At 41.4% G+C, this 19,252-nt stretch overlaps 1 protein-coding gene across 2 annotated transcripts in view; it reads right to left on the reverse strand.

The window, feature by feature from the left end:
- The window catches only part of PRKAR2A (protein kinase cAMP-dependent type II regulatory subunit alpha), a 73,054-nt gene extending 54,018 nt beyond the window's left edge, over nt 1-19,036 (reverse strand). The window contains exon 1 of one of the 2 annotated variants that reach the window (XM_081073317.1): nt 18,338-19,036. In XM_081073317.1, coding sequence (XP_080929443.1) covers nt 18,338-18,590 — 253 coding nt within the window. In that variant the 5' untranslated portion in view covers nt 18,591-19,036. Of the gene's footprint in view, nt 1-9,602; nt 9,679-18,337 lie in introns of those variants that run through there. The other variant, XM_081073318.1, reaches the window with a different exon arrangement.
- Nucleotides 19,037-19,252: the final 216 nt, after the last annotated feature.

Here is a 19,252-nt window from a genome sequence, read left to right on the forward strand (position 1 = left end):
ATTAGGAGCACAGTGCTCCAACTACCTGAGCCACCAGGCCAGCCCCATTTAAGAGTTTTGTTTCTTTTGAAAGCACTAAGCACTTAGAGGTGCTATGCTACTTAGAAACTGGAAGATTCTTAGTCATCCATATACATAAATGCTGCAATTTAGAAGAAGGGTGAGTCATTTTCCATTCTAATTAGTTCATAAACATTATTAATTGCAGCGAAGAGGTACCACCGAACAGACTGCTATCTCAGCTGCCCTCTGCCCTGATGCAAAGGTGTGAAAAGGCAAATCAGGCTTCTTTATATTCCTTCTCATGCCAATCATACAGGTGGGGCACTTCCACGTTTATCCACATGCAAGGTATCCTTTCCAACAGAAATCAGCCTCAGAAAACTGAAAGCCAAAGATCTAAACGAATAATATTCTTTGCACAAGGAATATCTGTCATATTTTCAAATGACAAAAGCTGTACTACCAACCTTTAGTTGAACTGTCGTTCTACAATATAAGTCATTCATTCTTAATATTTGACAAGACTGGAGAACAAGGCAAGTGTGAGTCATAAGATGTGAAGTCAAAAGACAGGTGTACATTCTAGCCTCAGAACTTAACCTAATATTAGAGTTCCAGAGCTTTCTCCTGTGGAGGAAATCATCACATCATGTTGCTTGTTTGCTTGCGGCCGCCCCCACCAGATGATAAGCTGGTGGATTTCGCAGGCAGGAACACGCCTGTCCTCCTCTGTATCCCAGCGCCCAATAGAGTGAACATTTGCCCAGCTAAAGCAGGAACACAGAGGGAAGGCTGAAGCCTGCGACAGTGTTCAGCCACCCTTCCCGTGGCACCACTCCGTACCCCTTCCTCCTTCTAGCTAGGTAACTGGACTTATCCTTTAAGAGTGGCCTCCTCCAGGGGCAGGGGCGGCCGGATGGCTCAGTTGGTTAGAGCGCGAGCTCTCAACAACAACGTTGCCGGTTCAATTGCCACATGGGATGGTGGGCTGTGCCCCCTGCAACTAAGATTGAAAATGGCAACTGGACTTGAAGCTGAGCTGTGCCCTCCACAACTGGATTGAAGGACAGCTACTTGACTTGGAGCTGATGGGCCCTGGAGAAACACAGTTCCCCAATATTCCCCAGTTAAAAAAAAAAGAGTGGCCTCTTTCAAACTTGAAGTCTTTGTCCAAACTTGACTTTTTGTTGGGCTTCACTCCCAACCCTGCCCCTGCCCAACCCACTTCCAATTTGGCCATAGGATGGGGCCCATGATCCAAGCTGGTCCAGCTGGGCATCCAAGCTGGGCAAATTACAGTGTTCCCACTGTCCCAGATAACATGCTCCAGAATGGGAACCTGACGCAAGCCAAGCCGTGCGAGGTCCTTCACTGGCATATTCCAAATTGAGGACATTAATACAGTCAGGTTCCCTGTATTTCAGGGATATGAATTCTAAGATCAATAGAAAAGATTTCCCAACCGATTATAGTTATCACACCAGATACTATAGAAGGTATAAGTCATACACTACAAGTATTTTTAATTTTCACCAACCTTGAGAACTATCAGGAATCCCCAAGAATCCCCCTTTTAAGAAGGAAAATATTGAAGGTTGGTGCTATGACAGAGCAAGGATATAAACTCAGGTCTATCTGATTCCTGTATAAGACAGTTTCTAGTGAACCTAATTAACATGAGTCAGTCATCAAGGGACTGATCATATATGGGTGTATTTAAAGCAGTTACTTTCTGGACCTGAAAAAAGCAGAACAGAAAAACAAACCTTAGAAGTGGTAACTCAATTCAAGAAAAACAGTGCTTTTTTATAACATTCCTGCTAGCTCCTAACACTAACTCTTTCACTTGGTCGGCTCTGGTCCTAATCATCACTCATTGGTATCGTTACAAGGGGGCCTCACAGCACCCACCGCACCCTGCTTCAGCCCAGCTCTCCACACTGCTTGCCAAGGGTGCAAACACGATGATATCCCTGACCTTTATAAAGCTTTTCAATGGGTCTCCAAGGCACACCATTTCCCAAATTTGTATGGCCACAGAATCATTTTAAAATTGATAGAACACCAGTTGGCACTCACAATACCTATTGAGAGCTTGGATTAGAACAGAGAGAAAAAGATGACCTCAGTAATTGATGCAAAAAAAAATTGAACTTTATAATCAAATTTTAAAAAAGATTAGAAAAGTTAAGCTATTTTCATTTTCTTACAAACAAAATTTCATGTTACATTTAGAACACAAGACACATGTCACAGACTAGTAATTAAATGGAAATCACACATTATGCTGGTTAGTAAATGTGAGTCACGCAGTAACATGCAGACCCCAAGTCAAGTGTGTGCCCATGATACCCCAGAATTCTTAACTTTTAGATTTATATGAATGTGCTTAGAATTTCTTACTTTCATATTTAAGAAATATATTTTAGAAGAAAAATTACTCAGTTGTAGCTTTTTTTAAGTCCTATAACCTCTATCACATTCAGCAGGTGGCAAGATAACCTGGGGGTATGTTAAATGCACAAGGTATCACATTCTACCTGCTCTCCAGGTCACGTTGTTCAGTAAAGAGTGCTATACAGTACACTGCCCTGTTTTAAGAACGAGAAGGAATCAAAATAGATGTATCTCGGGGCCGGCCCGGTGGCTCAGGCGGTTGGAGCTCCGTGCTCCTGACTCCGAAGGCTGCCGGGTTCGATTCCCACATGGGCCAGTGGGCTCTCAACCACAAGGTTGCCAGTTCGGCTCCTTGAGTCCCGCAAGGGATAAGGGACGGTGGGCAGCGCCCCCTGCAGCTGAGATTGAACACAGCACCTTGAGCTGAGCTGCCTCCCGGATGGCTCAGTTGGTTGGAGCGCGCGTCCTCTCAACCACAAGGTTGCCGGTTCGACTCCCGTAGGGGATGGTGGGCTGTGCCCCCTGCAACTAGAAAACGGCAACTGGACCTGGAGCTGAGCTGCGCCCTCCACAACTAAGACTGAACAACTTGACAACAACTTGAAGCTGAATGGCACCTCCACAACTAAGATTAAAAGGACAACAATTTGACTTGGAGAAAGGGTCTGGAAGTGCACACTGTTCCCCAATAAAGTCCTGTTCCCCTTCCCCAATAAAATCTTTAAAAAAAAAATGTATCTCATTTGTGTATGTGTGAACGTGTATTTTTTAAACAAAACGATATGTCATTTAAAAAATGTTAAATGTCAGTTCTTAACTTTGGCTATCCATGAGAATCACCTGGAAACTTGTAAAAAATACTGATGCTTGGATTTCACTTTCCTCCGTTCCCCTCCCAAATTATGAATTTCTTGGATGCAGGGTTTGAGCATCAGTATTTTTCAAAAGCTTCCAAGGCTGAAAATCATTGCTATGGGGGAGGGAGGAAATCAGGTGGAGGCGATAAGGGGAGAAGTCAGACTTCTCTGACTTTGAAATCACGTAAATATTTTACATACATATAAAATTAAACCTGAAAAACAATCCCCCAAATATAAAACAAACTACCCGTCCACTGAATTGGGAGGAGAAGCACACAAAGAACTATTTTAAGTGACTTGATTGGACATCCTCGTGGGATGATGTCCCAAAAATAACAAGAACTCAAGAAAATCTTAGTTTTCAGAAATCATACTGTTAGGGAGCATTTGAGATCTTGCTTCTCAGCATATGTATTTAGTTTTGGCTCAAATAAACTCTTATAAAAATTTTTAAAAAGAATGAAATACTATTACTCTTATGATTCTGAGACTGGTAGGTGTGCATTTTGGGATGAAGAAAATGAGAAATTATGTTATTGAATACTGGGATTTTCTGGCATTAGAGAAAGGACATACATTAAGTTGAGTAAAAATGCTCTCGTCCTGAATTTAACTGGAAATACGACTAACCCCAGGAGCAATGAGCACCCCTACCATCCAGATTGTGGTCTCCACTATTTTTGCCTAAAAAGAAATAGCGCCCCTTGAAGAAATTGCTGGTTCCTGGTCTGGAGCTAAAGATACAATAAAACTGGAAAATCTACTACCAAAAATAAAGCACGTATAAAAGACTCCAAGGGTCGTGTCATAAATTAGGTGGATACTTGAAGAGGTTCCCACTACACAAATATGGGATAACATGAGCATCAAATAAGAACAAAATGGCAATGGACTAAAACAGTCAAACAGAGTTAAATCCTTCAGTGAGTTTATATTGGTTTTTAATTTTTTTTTAGATTTCATCGTTCATCTTTGGAAGATGTTAGAAAACCAACTTATTATTCTGAAAATAGGTAAATAAAAGGAAAGACTCAAGCATTTATCCTGATTTTCCTGAATAAACTATTCTACAGGGTAACCTAAGAGTTAATAAAGGGAAGCTTTTCTTTACAAAATATTCTAGCTCATGAATGAGGAAGGAATGACAGAATTAGAACAATGCCATTTGCAACTCCAGTGAATTAATGGATATAGTTTAAGCAATATCAACATGATCACCAGCATCACAAACGAGAGTGCAGTCAGCCTTATTATGTGCCTTCTAATAGAAAATGCATCAACACAAATTGAAATACTTGCGGGGACAAACCTGAATCTGAACAAGCCTGTACAGCAATGGTTCTCAACTTCAGGGTACATGAGAATCGTCTGGATGACTAGTCAAAACACAAATGCAGGGACCCATCCTCAGAGTTTCTGGTTGAATAGGCCTGGAGTGAGGCCAAGAATCTAACAAATTTCCCAGGTTGATGCTAATGCTTCTGATCCTAGAACCTAACTTTGAGAACCAATGTTCTAGATCTAATAGAAATTTAGAGGAAAAACAGGGACAAAGAAACTCTGATACAAACATGGGATGCAATTGGCACACTCCACATTGTAAAAAAGTCTATAAAAATTTTCTTCTACAAATAAGTTTCAAAGGAAGAGAGAGAGAGAGATCCTAGAGACTAAAAGAGACTTAGACAAAGCAGCCAAATGTAACCTATGAGCCTTATTTGGGGATGTATGGAGAAGTTTGAACAGATTGAATATTTGATACTAAGGAATTATTGTTAATTATCTTATATGTAATAAAAGGTTTGTGGGTATTTTTTAAAACTTGTCATAAGCGATATAAACTTAAATACAAATAAAATTATTTCTGGAATTTTTTTTAACAATCTGGACAGAGGGAAGTTTGACTAGAAACGATTTATGAGCTGGGGCCAGCTCATGCCAGGTCAGGAAAACTGATTTTGACAATCTTTTCTCAATTCTTTCTTCAGTGAAATTGTGTGGGTAGCTTGAAACTGGCATGGTAAATACACCGGTAAATACTCCTCAAGGGGAATTGGCTAACACTACAAATCAGAACCGATTGCCATTCTATCACTGGCCATGAGTTAATGACGTTGGGTGTTGAGTAGATGGAAGTTTATTACATTATTCTTCTAACTATTGTCAATAATTGACGTTTTCCATCATACAAAAGGTAGAAAAGAAAAGCATCATTTCTGGCAGGGGAGGTGGAAACAGTGGACAGGGTGATTCTGACACTGCTAGTTCCCTTACCCACTCTTTGCAAAGCGCTGCCCTAACACATACAGCCAGCCAGTAAACACAGTCACTTATTCTGAAATAACCACTGTCACCCATAACCCCCTGCCCTATAACACTAGTAGGTTTGACATCTCTCTGCTCCTAAAGTACCCCCTGCCTAAAAGACCTATCACCAATTCAGCTCCAACATCCAGGATTCACAGAAGACAGCTCCATTCTAAGGGCTGAGCACTTCTTCTCTATCAGAACACACACAAATCTGGTGTGTCTGCTACATCACATTAAAGGTTCCCTTCCTGCCACTTTGTGTCTAGTACAGACCTTAGCACACACAGACACTAACTATAAATGGACTGAATAAATGATTTTCTTTTACCCAGTCTGGAAAGGAATAAAAGCCATGTTCCCTTCTGGTGTATATCCTCTCATCAACTCACATCTGGCCACCAATTTAAGTAGAATTATAATAGAAATAAAAAACTATCCTCACACTAACCAGTGTACTTCAATATAATTCTGACGCTAACCACCCAGAGTAGCATCAGACTCCACAGTTAAGACATGGTCCCCAATACTTCAAATACCAGCTGCACTTTGGGGGTCCCTGGGCCTCCCACATTTCTGACCAACGGGCCATAAATTCAGAGGTTCCCACAACTCCTCAGGTTTGATTTGCTAGAACAACTCACAAAACTCTGGAAAGCACTACACTTACAATTACAGTTTTATTATAAATGAGTACAAATCAGTACCAGTCAAATAAAGAAGCACATAGGTGAGGTCTGGAGTCCTGAGCACTGACTTTCCATGCCCTCTCCTCATGGAATCAGGGCACGTCAGTCTCCAGCACATAAATGTGTTCACCAACCAGGAAGTCAAAACTCCATCGAGCTTTGGTGTTCAGAGTTTTTGTTGGGGTTTTATTCCCTAGGCAGGATTGATTGAATCATGGGCCACATAAGTAATCTCGAGCTCCAGCCTCCCTCCTTCCCCCAGAGGTCAGACTAGCTCAAAGCCCCAATCCTCTAATTGAGTGGTTGCTCTATGGTGACCAGGCCCCATCCTGAATCACCTCATTAACATAAAGTCAGATGTGGTCCAAGGTGCTCATGAATAACAAAAAGACTCCTATCTCTTAGGAAATTCTAAGAGTTTTAGAAGCTCTGTGCTAGGAATCTGGGACAGAGGCCAGGCACATTCTTTATTGTATAACAAAAACAAACTGTTAAAACTCCCTAGCTAATTTACAAAAATAAAGAGAAACATGAAAAAAAATATCCAAGGCCACTGATGCCCACTCATTTTAGGGGTACTAAATCCTATTCTTATTTATTAGCATTTCAGATAATATTGATCTACTAGACTACACAATACTTTAAAAATTTAGTGTGCATTCAAGTTAACCGTAATCTGAGAATTATCTAGTGATCCCGAGAAAAAAACCCTGGAGCATCACCAACCAGATGTGGCTTCTCTTTTGTGAGTTAAGAAATCAACCCATTAGTTGATCATTAGACACTTGGTCTAGTAATGGCAAGACTAATCACCTGCCCTGCCAATGCTCATGGATTCACCAAACAAAAAAGCCTCAATAATCTTTCCCAAAGAGCCATCAAAAACATCACAAAAGGGGATAATGTCTATATACAGCATGAAGCATATCCTCTTCTCATAATTTTACTTTTCTTTAAAAATACCAGATGCCTCAAAAAAACAAAAGTGCTTAATAATAACATTGCAACTGAACAATAATTCTACAGCCACTAGTTTATCCAAAAAAATCTTTATCCAAATTTCTACATTATTAGTCACTGTCTTCACACATGATATCTTGTGGGTAGCACATCTTAAATTGTTGCTGACAAATTCCCATGGCGTGGACTGAGAAAAACTCAAGCCATCTATTTTTAGATTCATTTAAATGGAACCTCAAATGCAAAAGAAATAATACAAACTAAAAGTTTTAGTTACCAGGCTCTGAACTCTCCTACCTTTTTTTTTAATTCCAAAGAGTCACACTAAATTTTACACTAAACAAGAAAAACTACATGAGAAATATGTATTGTGAAAATACAATATACGAGAACAGTCCTGGCAGACCACATGTTTTTAGAGACAAAATCAAATAGCTATGCCAGTACTTATTTTCATTCCTGGAGCCACATCATTTAAAATGATTACAAAAGGATTCTTTCATGAGCAAAATATTGCCCCTATTATTTTCCTTCAAGTTGCTTTTTATTTGAATAGAAGTCTTGATCCATTTTTACTGTGTAAACATTTAATCTTGAAAAAAATCTCTCGTCCTTCAACAGCTGTAAACTAAGGATATTCTGTGCCAAAGACAATGAAAGCAAGCTCTTCAGTCTCCAGAATGGTCAAATATGCCCAACCAGTCCTTGCCCACATATTATGCTTTGATGGCCCCAAATGCATTTGGTCCTTCAAATGAGAACATTTCAAAGGCTGCCTGCAGATTATAGAAAACGCATAAGCAAAGCTCCGTTTTTGTATTAACACTAGAGTAAATCTTTTGTGTTCCGTGAATAAGAGTCCTCTAATTTTTTTAATAATCATATTTCCTTAGGAAGAGCCACCAGACAGACAGAGCCCACCTTTTCTCTTGTGTTTGGAAAATAATTTCTTCCACACAACCCATTCTCATCGTCACTTTCAAAAAGGGCAGGAGGGTTGTGAGTTTTACCACCATCCGGCAGTAAAAGCTTGGAAGGAGAAGAAGGCTGCATACGTTTTAGCTGCACAGTGGAGAACGGGGTCCCTTAGGAGCAGCAACTCCAACACATTCTCACACCCGGAAGCTGAGAAGTCACCCCAGGGAAGACAGGCCCCAGGAGCCCCACCAAAATCACAGACGTGTTAATCATGATGTGATGAAAACAGGATTTACAAGGTCTCTCTCAAAGCAAAAACTAGGACCAGGAGAAGCAGTGACTGATTCATAGTACCACATAACTTACTTTCTATTTGGCTGTTTGTCCTTTTCTGTAATAAAAAGTTTGTGAGCAGATCACTGAGGGACATCATTCTTTTTCACAAATTAAAAATATTTTAACATCAGAAGCAGAGCAAAGAAGCAGCAGGAATCTTCTGCATTTTCAATTAAGCATCTCCATCAAAAAACCAATCTAACAATAACTAAATCATTTAACTGTTGATTTTAAATATCTGGCTATCTCCAGAAACCAAGTGACTATTACATTATTACAATGCTTCAGATATTTTTCATCATAATGCTGATTTTTAATTGCTATCATTTTTTCAAGAAAGTAACTAAGAAGTTTATAAGAGCAACAAATGAAAATTTCCAAACAATAAAATCATCCAGAAATAACAGCTCATCTCTGCTCACATACTGAAGTTTTGAGATTTGAAAGAAGTCTCAATAAGCTGCCTTTTCCATTTCTAGATAAAAGATTCTAAAGGTCTAAATTATATAAACCTTTAAAAGAAATGCATTTGTTTCTCTTTCATATATCCATGGCATTCAACATGGCCACTAGACAGATAAGCCAGAAAAATCAATAACTTGTTTCAAAGAGATAATTTTCCCTTAGCTTAAACATTCACATTTATCAGATTTAAGTAAGTAAAAGAGAAGGTCTTGAATCAAGGGCATAAAAGAGTAAAACCTTAAATTACCCTTTAAATAACTGCTAAGACAAATAACATTTCTTTCCAGTTTTTGAATACGATACGTCCCCACTTATTCCCTCCGTTCTAACCACTCGCCCATTCTAGGACCTTGCTCCGTTAGCTGCTACTCTCCACTGGCTCCTTCCCCTTGGCACATGAACATGACTCTACCTTAACCAGAAACATTCCCTCAAATCGACCTCTCTTTAAGCTACCACTCAGTCAGTTCTTCACTTCTTCACAAATATTCTCCACTCCTTGTCTGAATCTTCTGCAGGCGGGTGGACACACGGACACACACACACACACACACACACACACACTCCCTCACCCACCGACAACACACCTCTTCCACCACACAACCCAACTGGAGCCTCAATCTCTGAGAAGTACCACGGAGTCCAGCCACGTCATCACTGGCCTGACCTGACTTGACCTCTCCATTGCTTCCAACACTACTGACCAACCATAGACCCTTAGCGCTCATCTCCGTGCTCCCCCACTGTGCTCTGCGGTATCAGTCTCCAAAATCAGCTCCTCGGTCATTCATTCACTCATTTACTCAACAAGAGATTTTGAAGTATCCTCTATGGGTCAGGCTAAATGCTAAGCACTGAGATAAAACAAAGAACAAGACACAAAGCTCCTCATTGTCACAGAGCTTCTGTTCTATTGAGAGAAAAACAACAAAAAACGAGAATTTTAAATCATTACTAGAACTCTAAAGTAACCACTTGGGGTGCTATTGAGCCCCAACAACAGAGGGACTCTAGGCAGGAAAAGCTTCCCGGAAGCTGAGGCCTAAAGGAAGAGAGGAGCCAGCTGGTCAGAGCCAGGGGAGAGAGATTCAGAAAGGGCCACCAGCAATCACAGATTACTTGGGGAGAGAAAGAACCTGGCAAGTGTAGAAACAAGCTTAGCAGGCAGGAAGGGGGAAGGCTGGAGAGAGAAGGAAGAGAGAGAACAGGGACCACGTCTTGCAGGACTTTGGAAGATATGTGGATTTCATTCCACTGCAATGAGGGGACTGAAGAGTGAAGTGATCTAATCTCCACTGTTAATAAAAATCTGTCTGGCGACTGGGTGAAGAATGGATTGGAGAGTGCAAGGCATCTAAGATAAGAAACTTCTGTGGTTGTCCAAGCAAAAGAGGAGAGCTAGGGTATAGACAAAGAAAAAGCAGATGGGTGTTTATACCCAAAGAATAAGCACCAAAGAAAAAATAAGGTTAATTGGGCTTTACCAAAATTTAGAACTTGTGTGCTTTAAGAATGTAAAAATACAACAAGTGGAAGAAAATATTTGCAAATCACATATCAGGTAAGGGACTAGTGTCCAAAACATATAAAGAGCCCTTACAATTCAACAACAAAAAGACAAATAATCCAATTAAAAATGGATAAAGGGCTTGGACAGACACTCCTCCAAAGGTGATATACAAACGGACAAGCACATGAAACAACGTTGCCCATTAGTGGTTGGGGAAATGCGAAGCAGAACCACAGTAAGACACCGCTCGCCACCATCACCAAAAGGACAAGTGTGGGTGGGGCAGGGGCGGCCGGATGGCTCAGTTGGTTAAAGCGCGAGCTCTTAACAACACAGTTGCCAGTTCGATTCAGCAATAAAAAAGAATGAAGTACTGATACATGCTGAAATGTAGATAAACCTTGCAAGCATTACGCTAAGTGGCAGAAGCGAGACAAAATCCCCATCACAGAGCTAGAATGCAGACTGGTGGTTGCCGTAGGGGGGGAAGAGCAGCAGAGAACAGGGAGAAACAGCGTAATGGGGGACCGGTTTTACTTTGGAGTGATGGAAATATTTCAGAGCTGGATAGAAGTGGTTGTTGTACAACACTGTGAATGTACTAAATGCCTGTTCACTTTAAAATGGTGAATTTTATGTTATGTGACTTTCACTGCAAAAAAAAATTTTAAAAGACAAAAACAAGTGTTAGACAGGATGTGGAGAAACTGGAATCCTCATACATTCCTGGTGGGAATGTAAAATTGTGCACTTTGGAAAACAGTTAAACATAGAATTACCATATGACCAGCAATTCCACTCCTAGGTATATACCCAAGAGAAATGAAAAGAGTACTTTAGAATGGGAAAACAGAAAAGCTTATGTATATTCTACCACAGTAAAAGAATCCACAATAAAAGACAACTATGTAGAGAAATTTTTAAATGCTGTAAACACAGAACCAACCGGCTCAAACTGGTCCTATACAGTTTCTAGTGAGACACAGAACCAAATCTTCTGCCTTAGGAGTAACACTAGTGAATACCACTCACAAGTAGTATTTGTGAACCATGAACTGCTCCCCGCCACGGAGCCAAAAGACGGGGACATGACCAGAACAGTGGGACCTCACCATAACCCTTTTAGACGCCAAGGGTCCTTGTTGAAACACCTTAAGATCCGGCCCTGAGCCCTGGATGGGGGAGGCTGATTCGAACCTTGCCTCCTGTCTCCTTGCCAGCCAAACTCTCAAATAAAAGCTTTTCTTTTTTCAAAAGCCAGTGCCATAGTATTGGCTTCTATGGTATCTGGCAGCCAGCCACTGCTCGGTAACATGCTTACAGTCTTTTTTGTAAAAAATAAAGAATAAGGCAAGGAAAAAACAAAAGGCAGTCCAGGCATGAAGTAATATGAATAGTATGATGGCAGTAACTCCAGCCTAGAGTCAAATCCTGCCTGTTATATGATGTGGGTAATCTCTAGGCCTCAATTTCCTCACCTGTAAAATGGAGATATTTACAAATCCTACCTAAAGAATTTGAAGGATTGAGTGAGATAACACAAATAAACTGCTGAACACTAGTACAGAATGAAGGCTTAATAAATGCCAGTTATCCTTACTGCACAACTGTATTTATGGTTACAAGATGTAAAATGTATGCCCATGATATGAAGAAACTGGTTACCTCTTCATCTAGTTGATGGGAGACACAGGGTGTGCACTTTGTAAACAATCAAGCAGCACATTTAGGATTTGTGCACCTTTTTGCGTTTTACTTCAAAAAAAAGTTTACTTAAACTGAAAAGATGATTGCAAAATACTGTGAATGTACTTAATGCCACTGAATTGCACACTTAAAAACTATTAAAATGGAAAAGTTTACATTATGAATATTTTATCACAACTTTAAAAAAGGAAAAAAACGTGTAGAGAATGGATAGGGTAGGAGAGATGAGCTCAGCTGAATCCAACTGTAAAGCAATAAAAGCCAAACCCAAGGCAGAGACAATGAGAAAGGAAAAGATGGGAGAGGCAGGCGATAGAAAGAGAGAGACATAAGAGATGAGATAGGGACAGAGACAAAAATTTAGATAGACTCACTCCTGGGTTTCTTGCCTCAGGAATTAGAGGAAACAGAGCGGTGTGACAGGTAAGCTAATGACACTGGTTTTAGGCATTCTGAGTTTGACAGATGAATGAAAGATGACCAGCTGGCAAGATGAGCATCAATAGGTGTCTCAGCAGAGAAAGTTCTGACCTGTATGTAGTTTTGAAGATTCAGATTCAAGGCAGTAAAAACTGCTCAGGAAGAGAGCTGCTCACTGAGGGAGAAAAAGTAAACTTAATTCCAGGGATCACCAACCAGTATTTAAAGGGCAGAAAGGAGGCCAAGGGGTGGATGGAAACCCAAGGAAAAGATGACATGGATGCCAAGCAGGGACAGAGTTTCAACAGGGGGTGTTCATCAGTGTCAAAATCGTGCTGAGATGCAGACCTGTGGACTGCAGGAATATTATTAGCCATTCCCAAATAAATGTGGACCAACTCCTACATGCAGTAAAAAATGCTGGGGGGAAATCCTCAGGAATCCACTAAAAAACTGTTCTAACTAATGAACATGTTCAGTAAGGTTGCAAAATACAAGATCAATATATAAAAAATTAAGTATATTCCTATACACTTGTAATGAGCAATCTGAAAATGAAATTAAGAAAACAATTCCCGGGCCGGCCCGGTGGCTCAGGTGGTTACCGGTTCGATTCCCACATGGAATTAGAGGAAACACAAGGTTGCCGGTTCAACTCCTTGAGTCCCGCAAGGGATGGTGGGCTCCACCCCCTGCAACTAAGATTGAACACGGCACCTTGAGCTGAGCTGCCGCTGAGCTCCCTGATGGCTCAGTTGGTTGGAGCGCGTCCTCTCAACCACAAGGTTGCTGGTTCGACTCCCACAAGTGATGGTGGGCTGTGCCCCCTGCAACTAGCAATGGCAACTGGACCTGGAGCTGAGCTGCGCCCTCCACAACTAAGACTGAAAGGACAACATGAAGCTGAATGGCATCCTCCACAACTAAGATTGAAAGGAAAACAACTCGACTTGGAAAAAAGTCCTGGAAGTACACACTGTTCCCCAGTAAAGTCCTGTCCCCCTTCCCCAATAAAAATCTTAAAAATAAAAAAAATAAAGAAAACAATTCCCTTTACAATAGCATCAAAAGGAATAAATTAATGAGGAATACATTTAACAAATTTAACAAAAGTTCAAAACCTATACTTTAAAACTACAGAGTACAATTGTTCTTTAATTTCTAAATTAAAGATCTAAATAAATGGAAAAACATCCCACATTCATAGATCAGAAGACTTAACACTGTTAAAAGAGCAATACTCTCCAAATTAATCCACATATTCAATGTAATCCCTAGCAAAATCCCAGTTGGATTCTATGCAGAAATTGACAAGCTAATATTAAAATTCATATAGAAAGTTAAAGGACCCAACATAGCCAAAATAATTTTTTAAAAGAACAAAGTTGGAGAACTCACACTCCCTGATTCTAAAACTACTATAAATCTACAGTAATCAAGACAGCGTAGTAGTGTCATACAGACAGATATATATAGATCAGTGGAATAGAATTGAGAGTTAGAAACAATACTCTCCAAATCACATTTACAGTTAATTGACTTTCAACAAGAGTACAAGGCAATTAAATGGGAAAAGAATAATAATGCTGTAACAACTAGATATCCACACATAAAAGATAAAGTACCCCACACCTTATACAATAAATAATTCAAAATGTACCAATGGCCTAACGGTAAGAACTAAAACTATAAAACAAAGAAGAAAACACAAAGGTTAATCGTCAAGCCCTTGGATTTGGCAATGGATTTGACACGTACAGCACAAACAAAAGAAAACAATACATCGGACACCATCAAAATTAAAAACTTTTGTGCTTCAAAAGACAGTATCAAAAATGGGAAAAGACAACCCAATGAATGAGAGAAAATATTTCTAAATCACATATTTGATAAAGAACTTGTTTATAATAAAGAAGTCTTGCAACTGAATTAAAAAAAAGACAAATAACCCAATTAAAAAGTGGACAAAAAAACCTGACTAGACATTTCTCCAAGCTACACAAATGACCAATAAACACATGAAAAGATGTTCAACATCATTAGGGAACTGCAAAGCAGAACTACAATGAGGTATTACTTCCCACCCACTAGGTTGGCTACAATAAAAACGTAAGTGTTGACAAGAATGTGGAGGAATTAGAGCCCTCAATACACTGCTGGTTAGAATGTAAAATGGTGCAGCCATTTTTGGAAGTCTGTCAGCTCCTCAAAAGGTTACCACACGGACCAACAATTCTACTCCTAGGTATATATATACCTAAGAGAAATGAAAATATGTATCTACACAAAAACTTGTACATATGAATGTTCAGAGCAGCATTACTCATAGTAGTCAAAAAGTGGAAACTGGGGCGTCTGGATGGCTCAGTTGGTTAGAGCACGAGCTCTCAACAAGGTTGCCGGTTCAATTCCCACATGGGATAGTGGGCTGCGCCCCCTGCAACTGAAGACTGAAAACGGTGACTGCACATGGAGCTGAGCTGCGCCCTCCACAACTAGATTGAAGGACGACTTGGAGCTGATAGGCCCTGATGGACCCTGGAGAAACACACTGTCCCCGAATATTCCCCAATAAAATTAAAAAAAATAAAAAAGTGGAAACCACCTAAATGTCCATCAACTGAAAAATCAATAAATAAAATGTGATGTATGCATACAGGGGGAAAATATTCAGCATAAAAAATAAATGAAGTACTAATATATGATACAACATTGGTGAACTTTGAAAACATCATGTTAAGTGAAAAAAGCCAGGAGCGTAAAACCATATATTGTTTTGAGTTATATGAAATATCCGTGATAGACAAACCAATAGAGACAGAAAGCAGAGATTACTGGTTGCCTATGGCTAAAGGGAATGGGGGTGTTAGCAAGTGATGTCTAAAGTGTACGGGGTTTCTCATTGGGGTGATGAAAATATTCTGAAATGGACTGTGGTGATGGTTGCATATATCTGTGAGCATACGTAAACCACTGGATTATATGCTTTAAATGGGTGAATTATACGTTATGTGAATTCAATCTCCATTAACTTGTTACCAAAAAATAAATAATAAATAAATAAAATAATAAAATAAAATAAAATGCTGGGAGACCCACAAATATAAATGTTTCATACTTACAGAAGTGAATCAAGTCTGAATGTTAATGAGTTGTTCTTATGAGGGTTCGATTAGAGTAACTTACTAATAAACCTGAACTCTTTAGGCTTTCCCAAGAGTTAAATACGCATCAAAATACTTCATACTTGGTGTGCTGTTTGATATCAAAACTGTTCATAGAAACTCTATACTCATTAAACAACAACTCCCCATTACCTGCTCCACCGGTCCCTGGTAACCTCTTTCTATTTTCTGTCTCTATGAATTTGCCTATTCTAGGTACCTCATATAAGCGGAATCGTACAATGTTTGTCCTTTGGTGTCTAGCAAATGGAGTAGCATAATGTTTTCAAGGTTCATCCACGTTGTAGCATGCATCAGTTTCATTCCTTTTTAAGAATGAATAGTATTACATTGCACGTACCATAGACCACATTTAGTTTGTACATCCATCAGTTGATAGGACACTACCTTTTCGTTACAGTGGATAATGCTGCAATGAACACTGGCATCCAAGTATCTGTTTGACTCCGTTATCAATTCCGGTGGGTATATACATAGCAGTGGAATTGCTCGATCATATGGTAATTCTGTTTAACATTTTGAGGAACGACCAAACTGTTTTCCATAGCAGTCAGACCAATTTACATTCCCACCAGCAATGAGTAAGGTTTCCAACTTCTCTACATCCTCACCAACACTTGCTATTTTCTCTTTTTCATAACAGCCATCCTCATGAGTGTGAAGTGGTATCTCATTGTGTGCAATGCTTTCGTCTATTATTTGTAAATAGATGTTCACCTTGTGTTGATTTCTATAATTATATATGTAGCACAGCCATTTAAGAGATATAAACAAAACACATTTAAATGCTAGAAAAATAAAGCACAGGGTTACAAAGATCTGGGTCCACTCAATTTTGAAAAAGATATCAAAAATAACAAAGAATGAAGACAACACAAAATTTATCAACTCCATTTTACTCATCTGAGACTAATTTGTAAAGTTTTGTGTAAAAAACTGTTGCAATTGGTGTTCATGCTCACCAGATGGGAGGTGGTTTGGGTGAAAACCCAAATAGAAATAATAGAAAGGGATTAAGAAGTACAAATTGCCAGTTATAAAAATAGTCACGGGGATATAAAGAACAGCACAGAGAATATAGTCAGTAATATTGTGGTAAGTATTCATATATATGGTGGCAGATGGATACTAGACTTATGGGGTAATCACTTCACCCCATATTGTATGCCAACTATAATTGAAAAATAAATTTTAAAAACGAAACAAAAGACCAGGAAAAAAACTGTCACAAAGCACGTTACAGCTTTGTGATTTGTAGATATGACAGTGAAACAAACGTAGGAGTCATTCCTAAAATAAAGCTTTTAAAAACATATTTACCCCTGGGAAATTGTTGTCACTACCCCGTTTTAAAGGTAAGTAAATCTGAAACCAAACAGGTTTGACAACTTGTCTTAGACCACAAAGCAAATCTGTGGCAGAGATTTGGGAAATAACAATTTCTGATTCCCAGTTTAGGGTGAAAAACCCAACAATTTAATGTGTAATAAGTTACGGGAAGCACGGAAAAGCAATTTCTAGTCTTAGCATGAATAAACTCAGGGAAGTTGGCTAGAACACTGAAGCTTACAACAGCAACGACCAATAATTAACTCCTTGCCATCATGACTTAATGTGCATTCAACTCAGAACTAGTTTTTCTTTTTCACTATGGTCTAATAACACTAAGTTTCTAACTTTGTCTCTCAAATGTTTTCATTGTTTTGTTAAATTTTGGCTGTTCAAAAGTAGGTAAGTCTATTGTTAAATTGACAAAAGCTATGTTGAAGCAACCAAGGTATATAGGGAATTGCTTTTCGACAACCTTGCTGAAATCAGACATAGAAAACGTTCCTTGTTTTCTTTCCTGCACCCCATATGCTAAACAAGACAGTCACTGTTTACCCTCACCAAATTGGATCCAATTCTTTTAGCCAAATTACAAACTATAAATATTCCCAGAGTCCATATTTTAAGAAATTCATACTCAAGTAGGCAGGGGTAAAATGACCTTACTGGGATTTGCTTTAAAAAAAAAACTTCAGCAAAGGGAAAAAAAAAAACACGATACTATAGATGAACCATTTGTGACACATTTAAACTCTTGCATGTGGGTGATGGCATCTAGGGGTTCATTTCATCTTTTCTAATTCTGTCTATGCTTGACGTTTGCTCCCAATAACTTTTCACCAAATAATTTTCCAAACAGTTATCGTCCTGGTTATTCAACACGAGTCAGGGGATGTCCTTGTCTTCGGAACGAAACCGTGCGCAGGGTCTCCAGCCGAGGCGAGGGCTCCTCCAGCAAAGCGAACGCGAGCTCCGCGCCACCACGCGGGCCACAGGAGCGCACGTTTCCTTCGAGGCCGATGAGACAACTCACTCGGCGCGCTCCTAGGCTCGGGGCACCGAGGAGCTCGCTTAGGAAGCGGCGCACGCGAGGCTCACGCCGGCGGCTCGGGGAGCCCCGACATACTCCGCTCCAGGGTCTCCGCCCAGGGCGGTTGGCTTGGACCCTCGCAGCCCCTCTGGCGCTCCAAGCCCCTCTGCCCCGCTCCCTCCGTCCTCCCACCCGCAACCTCGGCGCGGCCCGCCGCCTACCGTCCAGGTCCTCGTCGTCCTCGCTGTCGCTGTCCCCGTTCTCGTCGGCGACAAGGCCAGGGCTGGGCTCTAGACCCTGGTAGCCGGAAGGAGGGGTGGCGGGCGGGCTGGAGGCTTGGGCGCGGGCCTCGCGCAGGCGGGTGAAATAGTCCACCGCGAAGTCGACGAGGTCGGGCGGCTGCTGCCGCAGCACCTCCACCGTGTAGCCCTGCAGCAGCTCCGTGAGCCCCCGCGGGATCTGGATGTGGCTCATGCCGGCGGCGACCGCGAGGACTGGCGGGCGGGTCCGGGCCGCCGGCGGCCACTGCCTCCGCGCTCCCTCACGCCCGCCTCTCGCCCCGCGCCCGCGAGGTCTCCTCACGCGCGACCCCGGTCAGGCCTTCCTCGCGCCGCGCCGCCCTTCGGCCGCCTGTGTGTTTCCGGGCCGCACGATCCTACCCTAGCTACCGCCGGCCTGGTGCCGCCGCCGCTGTCACTGGGCAGCCGCCGCCGCCGCCGCGGGCACCGACGAGCTGGCAGGCGGGACGGCGGAGCAGGAGCCCGGGTTGTGACGCACGCGGGCGCGGGCGTGCGCGCCCCCGCCGAGCGCCGGCCCTCAGTGCGCGTGCGCCGCTGAGCTGCCCGCCCGCTCTGGCCGGTCCCTGCTTGAGGAGCTGGGATGAGGGATCTACCGGCCAAGCGGAGTCGTCAGTGCCTCCTTCCCAGTCGTGAAGACCTCTCATTTATCCTTTCAGTACACGCTCAGAGCCTCTTGTTTGCCAGCACTTACTAGGCGTCAGAGACACAGTCCAGAGCAAGACGCAGGAACACATTACCTCCTCAGTGTGGTTCTGGCTGTGGTGGAGAGCAAGAGGGCCCACGTTAGGGGTGACACACTCAAGTTGACTCCGAGGCCTGAGCAGGACTGGACCACAA

The sequence above is a fragment of the Rhinolophus hipposideros genome (assembly GCF_964194185.1).
Source record: "Rhinolophus hipposideros genome assembly, chromosome: 14".
NCBI classification, from domain to species: domain Eukaryota; kingdom Metazoa; phylum Chordata; class Mammalia; order Chiroptera; family Rhinolophidae; genus Rhinolophus; species Rhinolophus hipposideros.